This window comes from Copidosoma floridanum, unplaced genomic scaffold (assembly GCF_036245765.1).
Source record: "Copidosoma floridanum isolate Cflo_tuat_1 unplaced genomic scaffold, Cflo_Japanese_pri ptg000006l, whole genome shotgun sequence".
Lineage (NCBI taxonomy): Eukaryota > Metazoa > Arthropoda > Insecta > Hymenoptera > Encyrtidae > Copidosoma > Copidosoma floridanum.
The window spans coordinates 6,168,365-6,184,796 of record NW_028321883.1 but is presented as its reverse complement, the minus strand read 5'-3'; the positions used below and the strand labels follow the sequence as shown (position 1 = coordinate 6,184,796).

Sequence of the window (16,432 nt, the reverse complement as noted above, 5' to 3'; positions counted from 1 at the left end):
TTGCGGATCCTCAGACACGTAGTTTGGTTGTATTGGTACAGAAGAAGTATTGGAAAAAATGTTGAAGTTATACTTCTAAGATCGCGTTATAAGCAAGAGTAAACCAATGATTTCATATTGATGACCTTCAGAAAATGTGTAACAGAAGTGGATTTTGCATGTTACTCCCCATTCTCCTACTTCCCTAACCTACCACCCTTACCTTCTTCCCTTTCACACCATACCACACGGTACTACACCACCACAGCACACATAATAGCACACATTTTGAATTGAATTTGAACCTCCAACCCCTTGCACCTAAACCGAGCTCCGTACCGTCTCTTCTATGAAAGGTCCCGATATTGTATACTTGATTACTTCTTGTTATGGTATGGTTCGTAACTTATTTATTTACTCTTAATAAATTAATTTGGTTTAATTATGAATTTCATTAATAAATAAATGATTTATTTAAGAAATTAATTTTTTTTTGTTTAATGGTTATGTTAAACTTGAAAATCATTATATTTAAGCAGAGTGGCTTTTATATGTACAAATAAATATCAATTTTTGAAAATATACTTCTATAGGCACGTTATGCGCAAGGGTAAATCAACGATTTCAGATTTTGACCTTAGAAAAAGTGTGACGAAAGTGGATTTTGCTTGGTTGTCCCCCTTTCCTTCGCCCCTCATGACGTACTTCCGGTTTCCTCTATATCACAATCGCCACGCATTTTAAATTTTATAAATTTAATTTCTTTTTCGTTTAACCAATTAAAAAAAAAAAAAAAAAGTTTCTAAAGAGATTTGGACCCCGGACTTTCTGCACACTGATTGAGGCCCTTACCAACTCTGCTGTGAACGCGGATAATTCTCAAAAATTAAAAAAAAAAATTTTTGTACTGCACAAATACAATAATTAATTTTTATCGTGTCAAATATTTTTTACAATCTACAAGACAGACCAACCAAAATGTTTCATGCAAGATCTTAATTATTCCATTCGTGCCAAAGGTGATTTTTTGGCTTCAAGACGTTTATGGTAGTTAGCGGGGAAAAGTTCAGAGAGGTAAGAGAAGCACTAATATAATGCAGCAACACCGGCAATTTTTCTCCTCATATGAATGTACTTAAATGCATGCTTTTACGAATACTTAATCCCCTCTTTCTTATTTAAAAACCAAATTGTGGATCTATTACATTAGTGGATAGTGGGTGCTTGGGTACCCAAGTATTAATTTATATTTCTGTGAAATTATATGGAATACACTACAATTATGGGCATACAAATACCTTCTGTAAAACAAAATTGTGTACAAAGGTGGTGTAATTATCGTATAAATGAGTATACCTACGTTGATTGAGTATGATTTCAACTAATTTTTTAATATTTAATAAATCAACAATTATAAACGATATATTACAAAACAATACAATATTAAAAATATTTATGCTGGCCAGTACGATTCTATCTATAAAATTAAGAAAAACTAAGCTGTAGTGCAGCTTTTTTCAATAGATTAATAGTATTACATGCCAGTAAACGTCCCTCCAAGGCGTTTATCGCACAGGTTTTTTTCAGGTTAGATTTTACGCGAATAAACGTGAAATCTAATGCATTTCTCAACCTCCGAATGTGGTGCGTATTCTGTTTTTCATCAATCTAGCGCCGAGAGAAGGGACTTTCGTCCCGATTTCTACTTTCCCACTTTCAGCGCAGTATGGTGAAAAAGCATTTTAATAGTTCTAGTTTTTTTATTTGAAGCCTGGATGAAAAGTATCAGGCTACATCATAAGCCGAAAAAGGAAGAAAATGATTTGCGTCCGATTTTTTAAGAATTACTGCTACGAGTACCAATGAAATTTTAAAAGTTAAAATTTTCTCGAAACGAGAGGTTTTTTGTGTATTAGTAAAATAATTTGGTATTTATACAATATGTAAAATATCTGGCTACATTTTACGTAAATGATTTTTTTCAATACTTATTTATTAAGATGCAATAATTGGTTTGCCAAGCTAGTGCCAACGTATGAACTTCAAGTGAAAGCTCGAAAAACAAGCGTTGATCAAATTTTTAAAATTATAATTTTCAACTGTCAACTCACATCTAATGTTTTTAATTATATTTTTACAAGCAATATTTTTATTTTCAAACAAAAATTGTAATTTAGGACCCAGTGCATTCGATAGACATTTTTTACCCTATTATAAATAATTCATTCGGACTTGTAATATTTTTTGGGCGTCTTGCGAATAGAAAAAAGAAATTTCGGCTCAGTGCAAGCCGTGCTGGCCGTTCCCCTCTCTCCTCTCTCCATGCTCTCCCCCGCCGCACGTGGTGGTGGTACTGCTACTGGCCGTCGACTAACAGGGTAGTATATCTATATACAAATGTAACTTTGCATTAAGTCTTTCACGGCCGTTTTTCTCGAGATTTCAAGTTGGCCAAAATCGAGTAAATAATCGTTTTCTACGTATTTTTTTCTCCTCTTTCGAATGGTGCCAGTCATTTTTTATACGCATTACCGTTCGCTAGATATTAGCATTTTTTAATTAAAAAAACATGGATCCCGTAAACTAAGGGAGCTGAAAATTTTACCAACGTTTTCTATGACCTCGATTTACCTGATGATTAATAATGCAGACATTTCAAACACCAGATTGTTTGTAAGCTATTTTTACTGGTCTAACCTTCTCATATTTTTCAAATAGCCGGGTGCCTACCACCATCGGATTGACGTGTACCTTGCTATTTTAGATTTGTGAGACCCACACGCTGTATGGGCCGCCGTTATTTTTCGACTATTCAATCCAAGAATTACCGCAGCGCCCTCTACTTCTGATTTTCAACCTTCTCGTAACTTAGTAAGATTTTTTAACACCGGCAAAGTCTCAACATGACACCAACTTTTATAATAAGCTAGTGTCTATTATATGATTGAGAATTAATTGTTTCTCAATGTAATTCCAATTTTTCAAGATAGTACATAACGAAAATTTTTCATATTCGATTTGGTGCAGTAGCGTACCTTCAGATTGCACGATTTTTCCACCATAGACGTTGGCGTAAATTCCTTCATCCTCTTCACTTTATTCCCGGAGCCAATGCGTACGGTTTGTTATTGTCCTAATTCTTAGGAGTTTTATATTGGCCGTTTGAGTATAAGTCAGCTGCTTGCTTTAGAGGATTAAGGAGGTTTCAGCGTCCTAGTATTGCCATTTTGAACGTATGTCATTAAATAGTTTAGATTACGCTGAATCTAAGGGTACTCTTTTTTGTATTCTTAACCGGACAAAATCTTGAGAAATTCATGCTTGAAGTTCACTCTTTCAACTAGAACGCTTATGGAAGGTATTCTAAGATTAATAATTTCCAACTGGAATCGAAAGTGTCGGGTATTATCAGTACACATGTGTTGTAGGTTATAACTTTATTTTTTAAATGCCGTCATCAAATAACTGGAAATATAAATAACCGGAAACAATATTGAGATATTCTATTCATAATTTATCGAATTGTTGTATTTCTGTGGGTTGACCTATATTTTTCTAGCGGCAGTGGTGCCAATAATCAAAGTTTTTTGAGCAAATAAAGGCTCCACGGAGTGGGTTGGTATCCCTACTTCCTGGAACCTCCTTAAGGTGGTTCTTCACCTAACCCATTTACTTAAACTTACAGAGAAACTTGAAGGGATTGTTATTAAAGTTATAAGGCATCTTCTCTTAAAATTTCAAGTCCCTTTATCAGCCAAATTTTTTGAAACAACTCAGTCAAAAAATGCACTTTTAACATGTATTCTTATGTAGGTTACTTTTCCATACTACGATATCATGTAATATCTCGTAAAGTAGACTTAAGATCGTAATAGAAAAAGTTTGTAGTGAAAGAAGAACTTTTCAGCTTTGTAATAATATAACAAAAGTATGGGCTAATCGGGGAAATAGTATACGATATTTAATCGTAAACGTAATCAGTTATCGATCATGCAGAAATCGGCGGCAACGTCTGCTTGAGTAGGAGCGTACATGCCATTTTCAGAACCTTGCGTCAAAAAAAAATTTTTTCATAGCTCTTACTCTGACTTTATTAGCACGTTTATTTGTATGTAAATGCAATGATATTATAGTCAAGTGCCAGTACAACATATTTTATGTTGCAAATAATACGCTAATCGAAAATTAGAAAACCACAGGGTCCCGTGTCGCTTTGATACGGCACCATCGTGAAGAACCACCTTAAGCGAACTTTCTGAGTCGTTATGTTGGTTTATGCTGTTTACCTCTGTAGATTTATTTTAGAGGTCATAGCCATGGTTCGGTTTTAAGTGTGCGTGTGAGTGTGTGTGATAGAGAGAGTTGACGTCGATTTTATCTGTGTCCACCTATTTCTCTCTTTACTCTTCGCACCATGGCTTCTTCATTTTTTTCTTCATTTTTTGCCATCTTCTGATAGTTTATCATATTCTTCGGACGCCTCGAGTCTTTTCGCCTCTTTCTTGTTGTTGCCTTCAATGAACTCCATGCTTTCTTCCATGTCATGGGGATATGTCTTTCGAAAGTTTTCTTTGGAGTCCACGTCCACGTCCATGTCCCCACAAGAGGCTACCAGCAAAGCAAAAGCCTAACTTTTTCAAACACTAATAAGTGGCAAAATATGAGGTTCCACACAGCACAAACACTCACTGCACCCACGCAACAGTATTTGGTGGACTTGAGCAAAAAACAGGTACCTTAATAGCACTTTGAAGTAGCAAAGATCGCGAAGTCGCAAAACGATCTCGCTGGCTCGATACGGTAAGGAGCGAATCAGAAAATACCCTACAGTGCTCGGCTCTCATGCACTGTCTGTTGGATCTTGAAAGAAGCAGCACAAATATGATATAAAATAAATAACAGCAGAAGCCGACTAAATCTAGAAGTACGAGGCTCATTAGATGTCGCTGATCTCAATGTTATACTAAACAAAACAGACGATAGTAGTGTTACACGTACTACTACTGCTACTGCTACTGCTACTGCTACTGCTACTGCTACTGCTACTGCTACTGCTACTGCTACTGCTACTGCTACTGCTACTGCTACTGCTACTGCTACTGCTACTGCTACTGCTACTACTACTACTACTACTACTACACTACTACTACTACTACTACTACTACTACTAGTGACGTACGCTGTAGTGTGCTATTACTAGAGTGTACTGTGTTTAAAATAAACGAAACATGTATAATATAAGAACTCATTTCTTCGTCTGCGGTGCTTAATAATTGAATGTTGACCTTTTTACTGTAAAAGCTATGTCATTTGACGTGCGTTTGGGCTCGATGGCAAAATTTCTTAAATGGTATTGCAATATGTGCATCGTGATGTCAGTGGAGCAAACAGGATAGGGCAAAGGGTAAATAACAATAATACACCTTAGGTCTATAAGTATACAATATATCTCCTAAGTAGATATGATTTCTTTATAATGGTAGTCGTACTTGTTACACCGTTAGAGACCAACTGACTGTACGAACGCACAGCGCTCACAGGTTGAACACAAATGTGCGACAAGCGCACCACCTTCACACATATAAAATTAATCACTTGTTACTACACATCGTTAACTTTTTGTCCAATATGACTCCACTGCTGCTTCAAATCCGTGCAACCCAATTACTCTACAGTATCTTTTGTTTTTCTATCAAAATGAATTTCATTATTTAAACAGTAACCCATAAATTCATGTTAGGGGAATGCATATGCTCTACGGTACTGGCTTACCTCGATTACAGTTTTTCGTTTGACGTCGTTAAAACCAGTGGAAAAAAGTTTTCGTTCTCTGAATCACTAAAATTATTAATAACGAAGAGCGGAATGGTCTTTCCAAGAAATCCGTGAATTACCATTCTCACAGTTTTGATGAAACAGAGCAAAATAATGACGGCTCGGTAAGATAGCTATTGTAAACATTCATATATACTGGATACACATGCACACGCACACACAGACACACACACACACCGAGCCATGATTTTTCTGCTCTGTTTTATCAAAAATGTGCAAATGCTAATTCGGGAATTTCTTGGAAATAAGACCATTCCACTCTTCATTTTCAATAATTTTAGTGATTCCGAGAAGGAAAACATTTTTGACTGGTTTTAACGACTTCAAACAAAAAACTGTAATCGAGGTAAGCCGGTACCGTAGAGCATATGCATGCCCTTGAATACTTACTTGTTTTAAAATAAACATGCACCCACAATCCCACAATATGTTTACAAGAATCAGAAATTTCTGCCTCATAACTGCACATTGTATTAATTTCTTTGTTATTATTGTAAGTTTTAATAATAACAATTTTGTGGGGTAACTATTAAAAAAAGACGTTTGCAAACACAGACCAAAGTATTTATCTAATTCTTTATTAGATTTTTCATAACGACCACATAGACACAAAATATGATTTACATTTAAAATTATGCTGCTTCCTTCAAAAGGTTTAGGGAAGAACACCACCATTAACATATTTAATTCACTCAAATATTTTTGTTATAGGACACGACATTGTGATTAACATTAACAATAATATAATATTAACCTGCCAACATTGTAAACAAGTTTGTACTTGCCACTTTTTATCACGTGATCTTAGTATAACTTCAAGATATTGAGCTACGAGGGAGTGAGGAGACAATTTCCGCCATTTAAGGCTTATAGGGAGAGGCGTAAAACGCAGTATTTAGCACATAGATATACTTCACGATGTACATATTTTTTTTTTTTTTTTATATTATAGTGCTTTACGTCCGGCTCCTTTAATAAGGGCACTACTATGGGCACTTAGCACTTGGGAAAAGGACAAGGAAAGGGATGGGAGGCCTCCTATTACTGGGAGGGGGGTAGGGGGAAACTAGGCAACTTTTGCTGCGAGAAGGTCGCCTAAACCCTTCTCGAGGAGCATTGCGCAGTGAAAAAGCACATGTGAAAAATCACAGAGGTACTTGCCCGAAAAAAGTCGCACTGTAGGCCAATTGATCTACGAAGGCTCAATGTTAAATTTGACATTAGTGTTAACAGAAAACAAAAATACGCTGATATAGAAGAAAATAATTTAAGAAACAGAGCGTTTTGTTTTTTCGGTTATTCAGTGGCTGAGTTAACCTAAAAAATTCGTGAAAGTCCGAAAATCACTTTTTTCGCGTTTGAAAAAAAAGTTGACTTCCAATGCCGAAAAGTTAAATGACAAAGTTGTAGACCTTAAAAAATTCTATCGATTGACGCGCGTTGGATATAATTTTAATTCGTAGTTGCTGAGAAAACTTGAAAAAACCATCGAAAATCGTCTTTTTTTAATTTGTTAATAACTTTTTTTCTTTTGAGATTTTAAAGTTGGTATTCGGTCAAATTATGAGTTTTTGGTTCACAAATCTTCAGTTGTTTTTTTAGCCAAAAATATTAAAAATTTTCCGAAATATCGCATTTTTTCGAAAAAAAACACCTTTCGTAAAAACTTCAATAGACGTCAGGAAATAATGCTGGAGCGATTTTTCAGAGCTTAATCTCTTCGTCTAGACTTGTTATATCATGCAATGTTTGTAGTTAGTAAAATTTTTTAATTTTTGATGCCAAAATCGGACTCCAAAAAAAGTACTTTTTTTTTCTATCGGTTTTTTTCATTTTTTTTTACGTATTTCGATAATTGCACGTATATAACTAACTGCAATGCATTTTACTTATTATTTCACGAATTTAAAAAAAAAAAAATTTCATGATACGATCATGTGGAGCCAAGTTAGGTTTTTTTTTTAAAAAAAATCCCTATGCGACGGTGAAAAGCGTAGAACTCTGAAACTTGCACACTTTACTAACAAATACCCATTTTGTATTAAAAAAATTACTCGCAATCATTAACTTTAGCGGAACGATGGGTATCATAACGTTACAGTTGAGTCTTTTTGCGCGTCGCGCATCGACTGCCCGCTGGTATGAGGTGTGTCTGACTGGTTGCTCTTACTCGGGCGCTCCGATACGGCTCCGAAATGGAGTTGGAGTGGTGAGAGAACGATGTTCTCCCCTCATGCAGCTGCTCAACTGTAACGTTATCATACCCATCGTTCCGCTAAAGTTAACGATTACGAATAATTTTTTTAATGCAAAATGGGTATTTGTTAGTAAAGTGTGCAAGTTTCAGAGTTCTACGCTTTTCACCGTCGCATAGGGATTTTTAAAAAAAAAAAAATCTAACTTGGCTCCACATGGTCGTATCATTAAATTTTTTTTTTTAAATTCGTAAAAAAATAAGTAAAATGCATTGCAGTTAGTTATATACGTGCAATTATCAAAATACGTAAAAATAATGCAAAAAACCGATAGAAAAAAAAAGTACTTTTTTGCGAGTCCGATTTCAGCATCAAAAATTAAAAAATTTTACTTACTACAAACATTGCATGATAGAATAAGTCTAGACAAAGAGATTAAGCCCTGAAAAATCGCTCCAGCATTATTTCCTGACGTCTATTGAAGTTTTTACGAAAGGTGTTTTTTTTCGAAAAAAATGCGATATTTCGAAAAATTTTTAACATTTTTGGCTAAAAAAACAACTGAAGATTTGTGAACCAAAAACTCATAATTTGACCGAATACCAACTTTAAAATCTCAAAAGAAAAAAAGTTATTAACAAATTAAAAAAAGACGATTTTCATTGGTTTTTTCAAGTTTTCTCAGCAACTACAAATTCAAATTATATCCAACGCGCGTCAATCGATAGATTTTTTTAAGGTCTACAACTTTGTAGTTTAACTTTTCGGCATTGGAAGTCAACTTTTTTTTCAAACGTGAAAAAAGTGATTTTCGGACTTTCACGAATTTTTTAGGTCAACTCAGCCACTGAATAACCGAAAAAACAAAACGCTATGTTTCTTGAATCATTTTCTTCTATATCAACGTATTTTTTGTTTTCTGTTAACACTAATGTCATCTTTTTCGTAGATTAATTGGCCTACTGGCCGGGAATCGAACCACGGTCTCCCGCGTGCCAATCCACGACCTAGCCGACCGAGCCACCGCGCGCTCACGATGTACATATATCGGTGTGAATGTATACATATATACAAGTATATGACTGACGTCCCCAGAAGCTTCAAATGGCGGCTGACCATTCAGCAGCGGTCCCATCGGTGTTCCCTTACTCCCTTGAAACTCAGTGCTATGAGATAGTGAGCTTCGAGGGAGTGAGTGAACAATCTTAGAACCGCTCGTGATTGGTCGACCGCCATGGGTCGAGGCTACTGGGGACTTTAGTCATATACTTGTATATATGTATATATCCATACATATATATGTACATCGTGACGTACATATGAATATGCTAAGTACTGCGTTTTCAGACTCACTCCTTTCCCTATGAGCCTCAAATAGCGGATATTGTCTCCTCACTCCCTCGAAGCTCACTACTTTGAGATCAGCATCAGCGCTATTTAACGGGGCGTATAATTTCGAATAAAAATATAACTCTCTTCTTTGATTATTATTAAGATTTTCAGATGTCTGACTATGATCATAGCTGTGATAGTCATAATTCTATAGTAAAGTATCATTGGTAAGCACTCATAATTTACATCAAATGCATGGCACCGAACGTTTGCCGCCAAAATGGGGGAAACTTTTTTTTTTTTTTTATGCAGTGGCGTTCCGTTGGCTACTTCCGCAGCCATGTAACCGCGGCCTTACTGTGCTCTTTTCGCATTTGCGTGTAAAGACCCTTGGCCACTAGCATGCAGTATTCTCATAGAGGTATAAGAACTTCTTATACCTCTATGAGTATTCTAGTGTCCTTATTCCCTATTCGCCTGTGTTAAGAGTTAGGGTGCCTGTACATGGGCGTCTTACAGTCTTAGGCTGCGTATACATGGAGTCTTGAACATCCAGGACCAGCCCATGTGCCCTTGTGAGTGCGAGTCAGTGTTGGGGGCAGGATAATTTGTCCAGCCCTCAGTGACTAACTTCAGCTCGCCCAATACTAGTTTTCATAAAAACTGTCGTCAGCTACGTTGAAGCAGTGCTCTCAAATGTGACTGGCAAACTTGCGGTAAATTAAAATTGGCTATATGGAGCAAGACGCAAAACCCCAGATAACTCGACAATATTTCATACACCATAACTTGATAAATTAATCCTAAGCTATTTAACCCAATAACCCAACGCGCCTAAAAGCAGTATCACAAGCTTTATTAATTAATAAAATACATTAAACAATAACGCAAGCGCCAATCCCCGCACAACCCGGAGCGCTTACTAGCCGCTTTGTTTATTAATTGAATAAATAAAATAACACAAGCGCCAATCCCCACACAACCCGGGGCGCTTACTGGCCGCTTTAATAATTAAACTGATAAATAAAATAACAAAAGCACTAATCACCAATCAACCCGGAGCACTTACTGGCCGCTTCGTTTATTTATTGAATAAATAAAAAAACACAAGTGCCAATCCCTACACAACCTGGGGCGCTTACTGGCCGCTTTGTTTTTTAATATAATAAATAAAATAACACAAGCGCCAATCTCCGCCCTACCCGGAGCGCTTACTGGCCGCTTAGTTTATTAATATAATTAATAAAATAACACAAGCGCCAATCCCCACACAACCCGGGGCGCTTACTGGCCGCTTTAATAATTAAAATGATAAATAAAATAACAAAAGCACTAATCACCAATCAACCCGGAGCACTTACTGGCCGCTTCGTTTATTTATTGAATAAATAAAAAAACACAAGCGCCAATCCCTACACAACCTGGGGCGCTTACTGGCCGCTTTGTTTTTTAATATAATAAATAAAATAACACAAGCGCCAATCCCCGCACAACCCGGGGCGCTTACTGGCCGCTTTAATAATTAAAATGATAAATGAAATAACAAAAGCACTAATCACCAATCAACCCGGAGCACTTACTGGCCGCTTCGTTTATTTATTGAATAAATAAAAAAACACAAGCGCCAATCCCTACACAACCTGGGGCGCTTACTGGCCACTTTGTTTTTTAATATAATAAATAAAATAACACAAGCGCCAATCCCCGCACAACCCGGAGCGCTTACTGGCCGCTTCGTTTATTTATTGAATAAATAAAAAAACACAAGCGCCAATCCCTACACAACCTGGGGCGCTTACTGGCCGCTTTGTTTTTTAATATAATAAATAAAATAACACAAGCGCCAATCCCTACGCAACCCGGGGTGCTTACTGGTTGCATTATTTGTTTGAAGAAAGCATTAAATGATAAAAAAAGTCAATCGCAACTAGAAAGTGCTCTTTATTGTTTGGTGATGGGCATTCGTGTTATTACTTTATAAATTTTATTAATTTTCAAAATCATCATCTAGCGCTCCGTAATGTGTGGTGATTGGCACTTGCGTTAACTATTTTTTTAATTAATAAACGGAGTGGCCAGTAAGCGGCCGGGGTTGTGTGGGGATTGGCGCTTGTGTTATTTTATTTATTATATTAAAAAACAAAGCGGCCAGTAAGCGCCCCAGGTTGTGTAGGGATTGGCGCTTGTGTTTTTTTATTTATTCAATAAATAAACGAAGCGGCCGTAAGTGCTCCAGGTTGATTGGTGATTAGTGCTTTTGTTATTTTATTTATCATTTTAATTATTAAAGTGGACAGTAAGCGCCTTGGGTTGTGTGGTGATTGGCGCTTGTGTTATTTTATTTATTATATTAATAAACTAAGCGGCCAGTAAGCGCCCCGGGTTGATTGGTGATTAGTGCTTTTGTTATTTTATTTATCATTTTAATTATTAAAGCGGCCAGTAAGCGCCCCGGGTTGTGTGGGGATTGGCGCTTGTGTTATTTTATTTATTATATTAATAAACTAAGCGGCCAGTAAGCGCCCCGGGTTGTGTGGTGATTGGCGCTTGTGTTATTTTATTATATTAAAAAACAAAGCGGCCAGTAAGCGCCCCAGGTTGTGTAGGGATTGGCGCTTGTGTTTTTTTATTTATTCAATTAATAAACGAAGCGGCCAGTAAGTGCTCCGGGTTGATTGGTGATTAGTGCTTTTGATATTTTATTTATCATTTTAATTATTAAAGTGGCCAGTAAGCGCCCCGGGTTGTGTGGTGATTGGCGCTTGTGTTACTTTATTTATTATATTAATAAACTAAGCGGCCAGTAAGCGCCCCGGGTTGTGTGGTGATTAGTGCTTTTGTTATTTTATTTATCATTTTAATTATTAAAGCGGCCAGTAAGCGCCCCGGGTTGTGTGGGGATTGGCGCTTGAGTTATTTTATTTATTATATTAATAAACTAAGCGGCCAGTAAGCGCCCCGGGTTGTGTGGTGATTGGCGCTTGTGTTATTTTGTTTATTATATTAAAAAACAAAGCGGCCAGTAAGCGCCCCAGGTTGTGTAGGGATTGGCGCTTGTGTTTTTTTATTTATTCAATAAATAAACGAAGCGGCCAGTAAGTGCTCCGGGTTGATTGGTGATTAGTGCTTTTGTTATTTTATTTATCATTTTAATTATTAAAGCGGCCAGTAAGCGCCCCGGGTTGTGTGGGGATTGGCGCTTGTGTTATTTTATTTATTCAATTAATAAACAAAGCGGCTAGTAAGCGCTCCGGGTTGTGCGGGGATTGGCGCTTGCGTTTTTGTTTAATGTATTTTATTAATTAATAAAGCTTGTGATACTGCTTTTAGGCGCGTTGGGTTATTGGGTTAAATAGCTTAGGATTAATTTATCAAGTTATGGTGTATGAAATATTGTCGAGTTATCTGGGGTTTTGCGTCTTGCTCCATATAGCCAATTTTAATTTCCCGCAAGTTTGCCAGTCACATTTGAGAGCACTGCTTCAACGTAGCTGACGACAGTTTTTATGAAAACTGGTATTGGGCGAGCTGAAGTTAGTCACTGAGGGCTGGACAAATTATCCTGCCCCTAACACTGGTGCGAGTAAGAGAGTAATATGTTCTTGCTTCTCACTCGCACTCACACGTGCTTATGGGCTGGTCCTGGAAAGTTCAAGACTCCATGTATACGCAGCCTCAAGCCTGTAAGCCTCACCTATGGCGGGTGATTTGATTCAAACTGATGTTAACTGAATACCTATATAATTTGTTGTAAACAAGGAAATAGACACTTTATTCATAATAAAACTATGTAACGTGATTACATCATAAGGTTAGAACGTCTTTAAGGCATCCAATGTACAGACATTAAGACTCCCATGTACAGGCACTCAGGCACCCTTAGGACAACAAAGAAACATGAGAAATGTATTATATGATCAGTAAGTTGTACATTTATAGTATATTACGCACCTAGAGAGCCAGGTCAAGAATGTCGCAGATTTCACGTGAATAACGTGAATAACGTGAAATCTAGGACATTTCTTCACCTCCGAACGTGGTGCGTATACTATTTTTCTGCATACCCTCGCCGAAACAGCTGATTATCTGTTTTGGAGCAGGTCAGATATGAAGCACTTTCGGCGGGGGTATGCAGAAAAATTAAGTGCGTAATATACTATTTCTGCAAAAGGAAATATGAAAAAGTTATATGCTATCTAACGATTATTTTGTTGAACGCGAACATCAAAATGGACGCGTTGCAAGATATAACCAAAGAACTTCATTTTTTCTTTTGGAACACTGCAATGGAAGTTTTTTTTATTGATCCCTTAACTCAACGGAACCGTCTTAATTAAAACCATTAGCTGATAATTTTAAATGCAAAGTTGCCTACCAATTTCAGGCTCAATGGGGTCGTAATTACTGTTAAGTTAATCAAAAAACTTGGTTACATCCATACATACATACATACATACATACACACACACACACACACACACACACACACACCATGGAACCTACTGAGCCATCCTTATACTCAATTCAAAGTTTGTTTTACGTTGTAAGCAAATGATTTTATGACTGGTTACATTTTTTGCTCTATACATTTATAGGGCACTTTCATACATTGATCATGCCTAAATAATTAGGAAGTGCTTAGTAGTGTACTTAAATTTGAACTTTTTAAAATGCAGACAGCTATTTACCTGTCAGCAGTGCACCTTTAGGGATTTTAGCTCCTAGGTTGATGTACTGTTGTGGATTTTTTAAAAAATTTACAAACTCCATAATTTCAATTTTAGCTTCTTCGCAACCAGCAACATCCCTAGTACAATGATATTGATACAACTCAACTTAATAATCGAGAATTAACGTTAGATCATGAAAAAAAAATTCTTTCACACAATTTTGTTACTAACTTGAATTTGACTCCAATTTCATTTGGATTTATCAGTTTAGCTGTTGATGATGTAACATTTCCAAAGAGTCCTCTACCGCGACCTCCTTTACCCGAAAACATGCTTGTAGTTTGCCTGGTAAAGTAAAGTAAAAATCCTGCAAATCAATAAATAGTTAAAACATTTATTAATATTTCATGAATACACATTGTTCAATTACATAAAGCATTATTTTGGTCAAAAATAAGTCATTACCTATTGTCAAAAGACTTGGAAGGTACGATATTATTTGTACAGGTTCTAATTCATTTTTATAAATAACAGGTATATAGTTTTGGGGTTCAGTGTTCAGTTCAAGCTGGGCATTTTCTAAATTTCTTTCAAATGTGTCTGAACTTCCAATATTAAACCATAGTGTATCCTAAGCCATATAAATCCAGATTTAGTGATAATTGTTGAAGATTATATGAGGCATGTGGAAGTTAAGAGAAGCAACTTAAAAAAAGAAAAACTCACATCTGAATTGGAACCGGGTTGAAGTCTAACTCTCACCCACTTTTTGTTTACAACTTCCAACTTTTCAACTGTTCCTTTGTTTAAGTAGCTAAATTGTATAAAAAATAATAAGTCATCAGTCTAACTCTTCTAATTGATAAAAAGTATAAGATGATAGTAAAAATGAGTAAAGTATTAAGCCAGGTTTGATAAGGTAATAAACCTGTTAACAAACTCTCTCCAGGTAATTTCTTTGCCTCCTTCAAGAAAAATCATTGCTCCAACAAGTCCAATAGCCCCTAGAGCTCCTAAAGTTGTAAACCATTTGTCACTTTTGAAGGGACTGTCGCTTCCTGATCCAATTTTTTTTGTAGATCCAAGACCATAGCTAAAGTCCTTTTTGAAATTGTTTGAATTATCTTTGCTAGCTTGGCCCTTGGAGGAAGGCTTGCTTTGCTTGAGAGGTTCCTTTTCTTTCTTTCCCGGGAAAAACTTTTCAAAGCCTTTAGGTGGCTTACTGCAGAAAAGTTGCCATTGTTGTATTCCAGGTTCATTAAGCCCGCAAGGGCCAAATAGATACTTTTTCCACATCTGTTAAGTAAATTCAGCTATATCAGAAAATTGTTCAAGCCAAAATCAGAATTACATATTATTTTGTAAGATAATTATTTTTAATGACAAAAAAGACCTAGAAACTTTCAAGACATCCCAACAATATATAATTCCACTAAAGAAAATAAAAAAACACTATATAATTCACTGTAAAAAGCCGCCGGGAAGTGGCATACACAGCATGCAGAAAGCAGAAACTTATGATTGACTATCACTAAGCCCTATTTATAGTAGATACACAAGTCAGTAGGTACTAAGGCTTGTACAGCTAAGATGTAAAAATTTTATCCTACTTAATATTTTCCACAGTTTACAGTACCTGACGGAATAACTGTAACTTTTATACGTGGAAGTGTACTCAAGAGTAAATATTCATGTACATGTTATTATCCTTACAAATTTTAATTTTAACATAATTGCGACATCTAATTCCACAAAAAGTATGAGGTGAAAAAGTAAGATTAAAGAATAAACCTTTAAATGACACAGCCGATTTAGAAAAAAGTGCTCAAATTTACTAGCCGAGAGCATTAGAAGTTGGTTAGCCATAATTCATTGACATAAGGTAATAACGTTTTACTGTCAATGACAGAAGAATTGGATTTATAATTTATAATAGTCTTCGAGAACTTGCTGCCTCTACCCATAGCCATATGAAGAATAGACCGCTTACCTAACAAGAAATGACCACTAGACGGCCGTAGCTGAACACCAAGCCCTGGCCAGGCGGCCTGGGCAGACTCTGGCCAGTGTTGTAATCATAGAGATATTATAGATAGAGTAGGCAAGCCACCGATTCTTCTGTAAGTGGCAGCGTTAACACGATAAAAAGAGATGCAACATTGAGCTACCTTTCTAATGAGGTTATCGAAAGGGTATGGCCAGGCCACGGTGTAAGATAAGACAAGGGTACGAAGTACCACCTCTGCCGAGTTACAATTTTGTAGCAGTACCAAGTTTTCCACCAGATGGATCAGTGTCGAAAACTTAGAGAATATATACATGGGGGAAGCATTGTATGCTCCGACCGCGAGACGAGATGAGAGAGACAAAAGACAAATAGCAGTACAATCTTTCTCTCTCTTACACGCCTCTGATTGGTTG

The 16,432-nt window shown here is 36.4% G+C and overlaps 1 protein-coding gene across 4 annotated transcripts in view; it reads right to left on the bottom strand.

Annotated features, from left to right (window-relative positions):
• Afg3l2 (AFG3 like matrix AAA peptidase subunit 2) overlaps nucleotides 1-16,066 on the bottom strand; it is an 84,018-nt gene extending 67,952 nt beyond the window's left edge. Inside the window, exons 1-6 of one of the 4 annotated variants that reach the window (XM_014359995.2) lie at nucleotides 16,002-16,066; nucleotides 14,940-15,307; nucleotides 14,738-14,825; nucleotides 14,477-14,642; nucleotides 14,243-14,378; nucleotides 14,030-14,148 (exon numbers count right to left, since the gene is read on the bottom strand). In XM_014359995.2, coding sequence (XP_014215481.2) covers nucleotides 14,030-14,148; nucleotides 14,243-14,378; nucleotides 14,477-14,642; nucleotides 14,738-14,825; nucleotides 14,940-15,307 — 877 coding nt within the window. In that variant the 5' untranslated portion in view covers nucleotides 16,002-16,066. The other 3 variants (XM_014359994.2, XM_089598693.1, XM_089598694.1) reach the window with 3 other exon arrangements.
• Nucleotides 16,067-16,432: the final 366 nt, after the last annotated feature.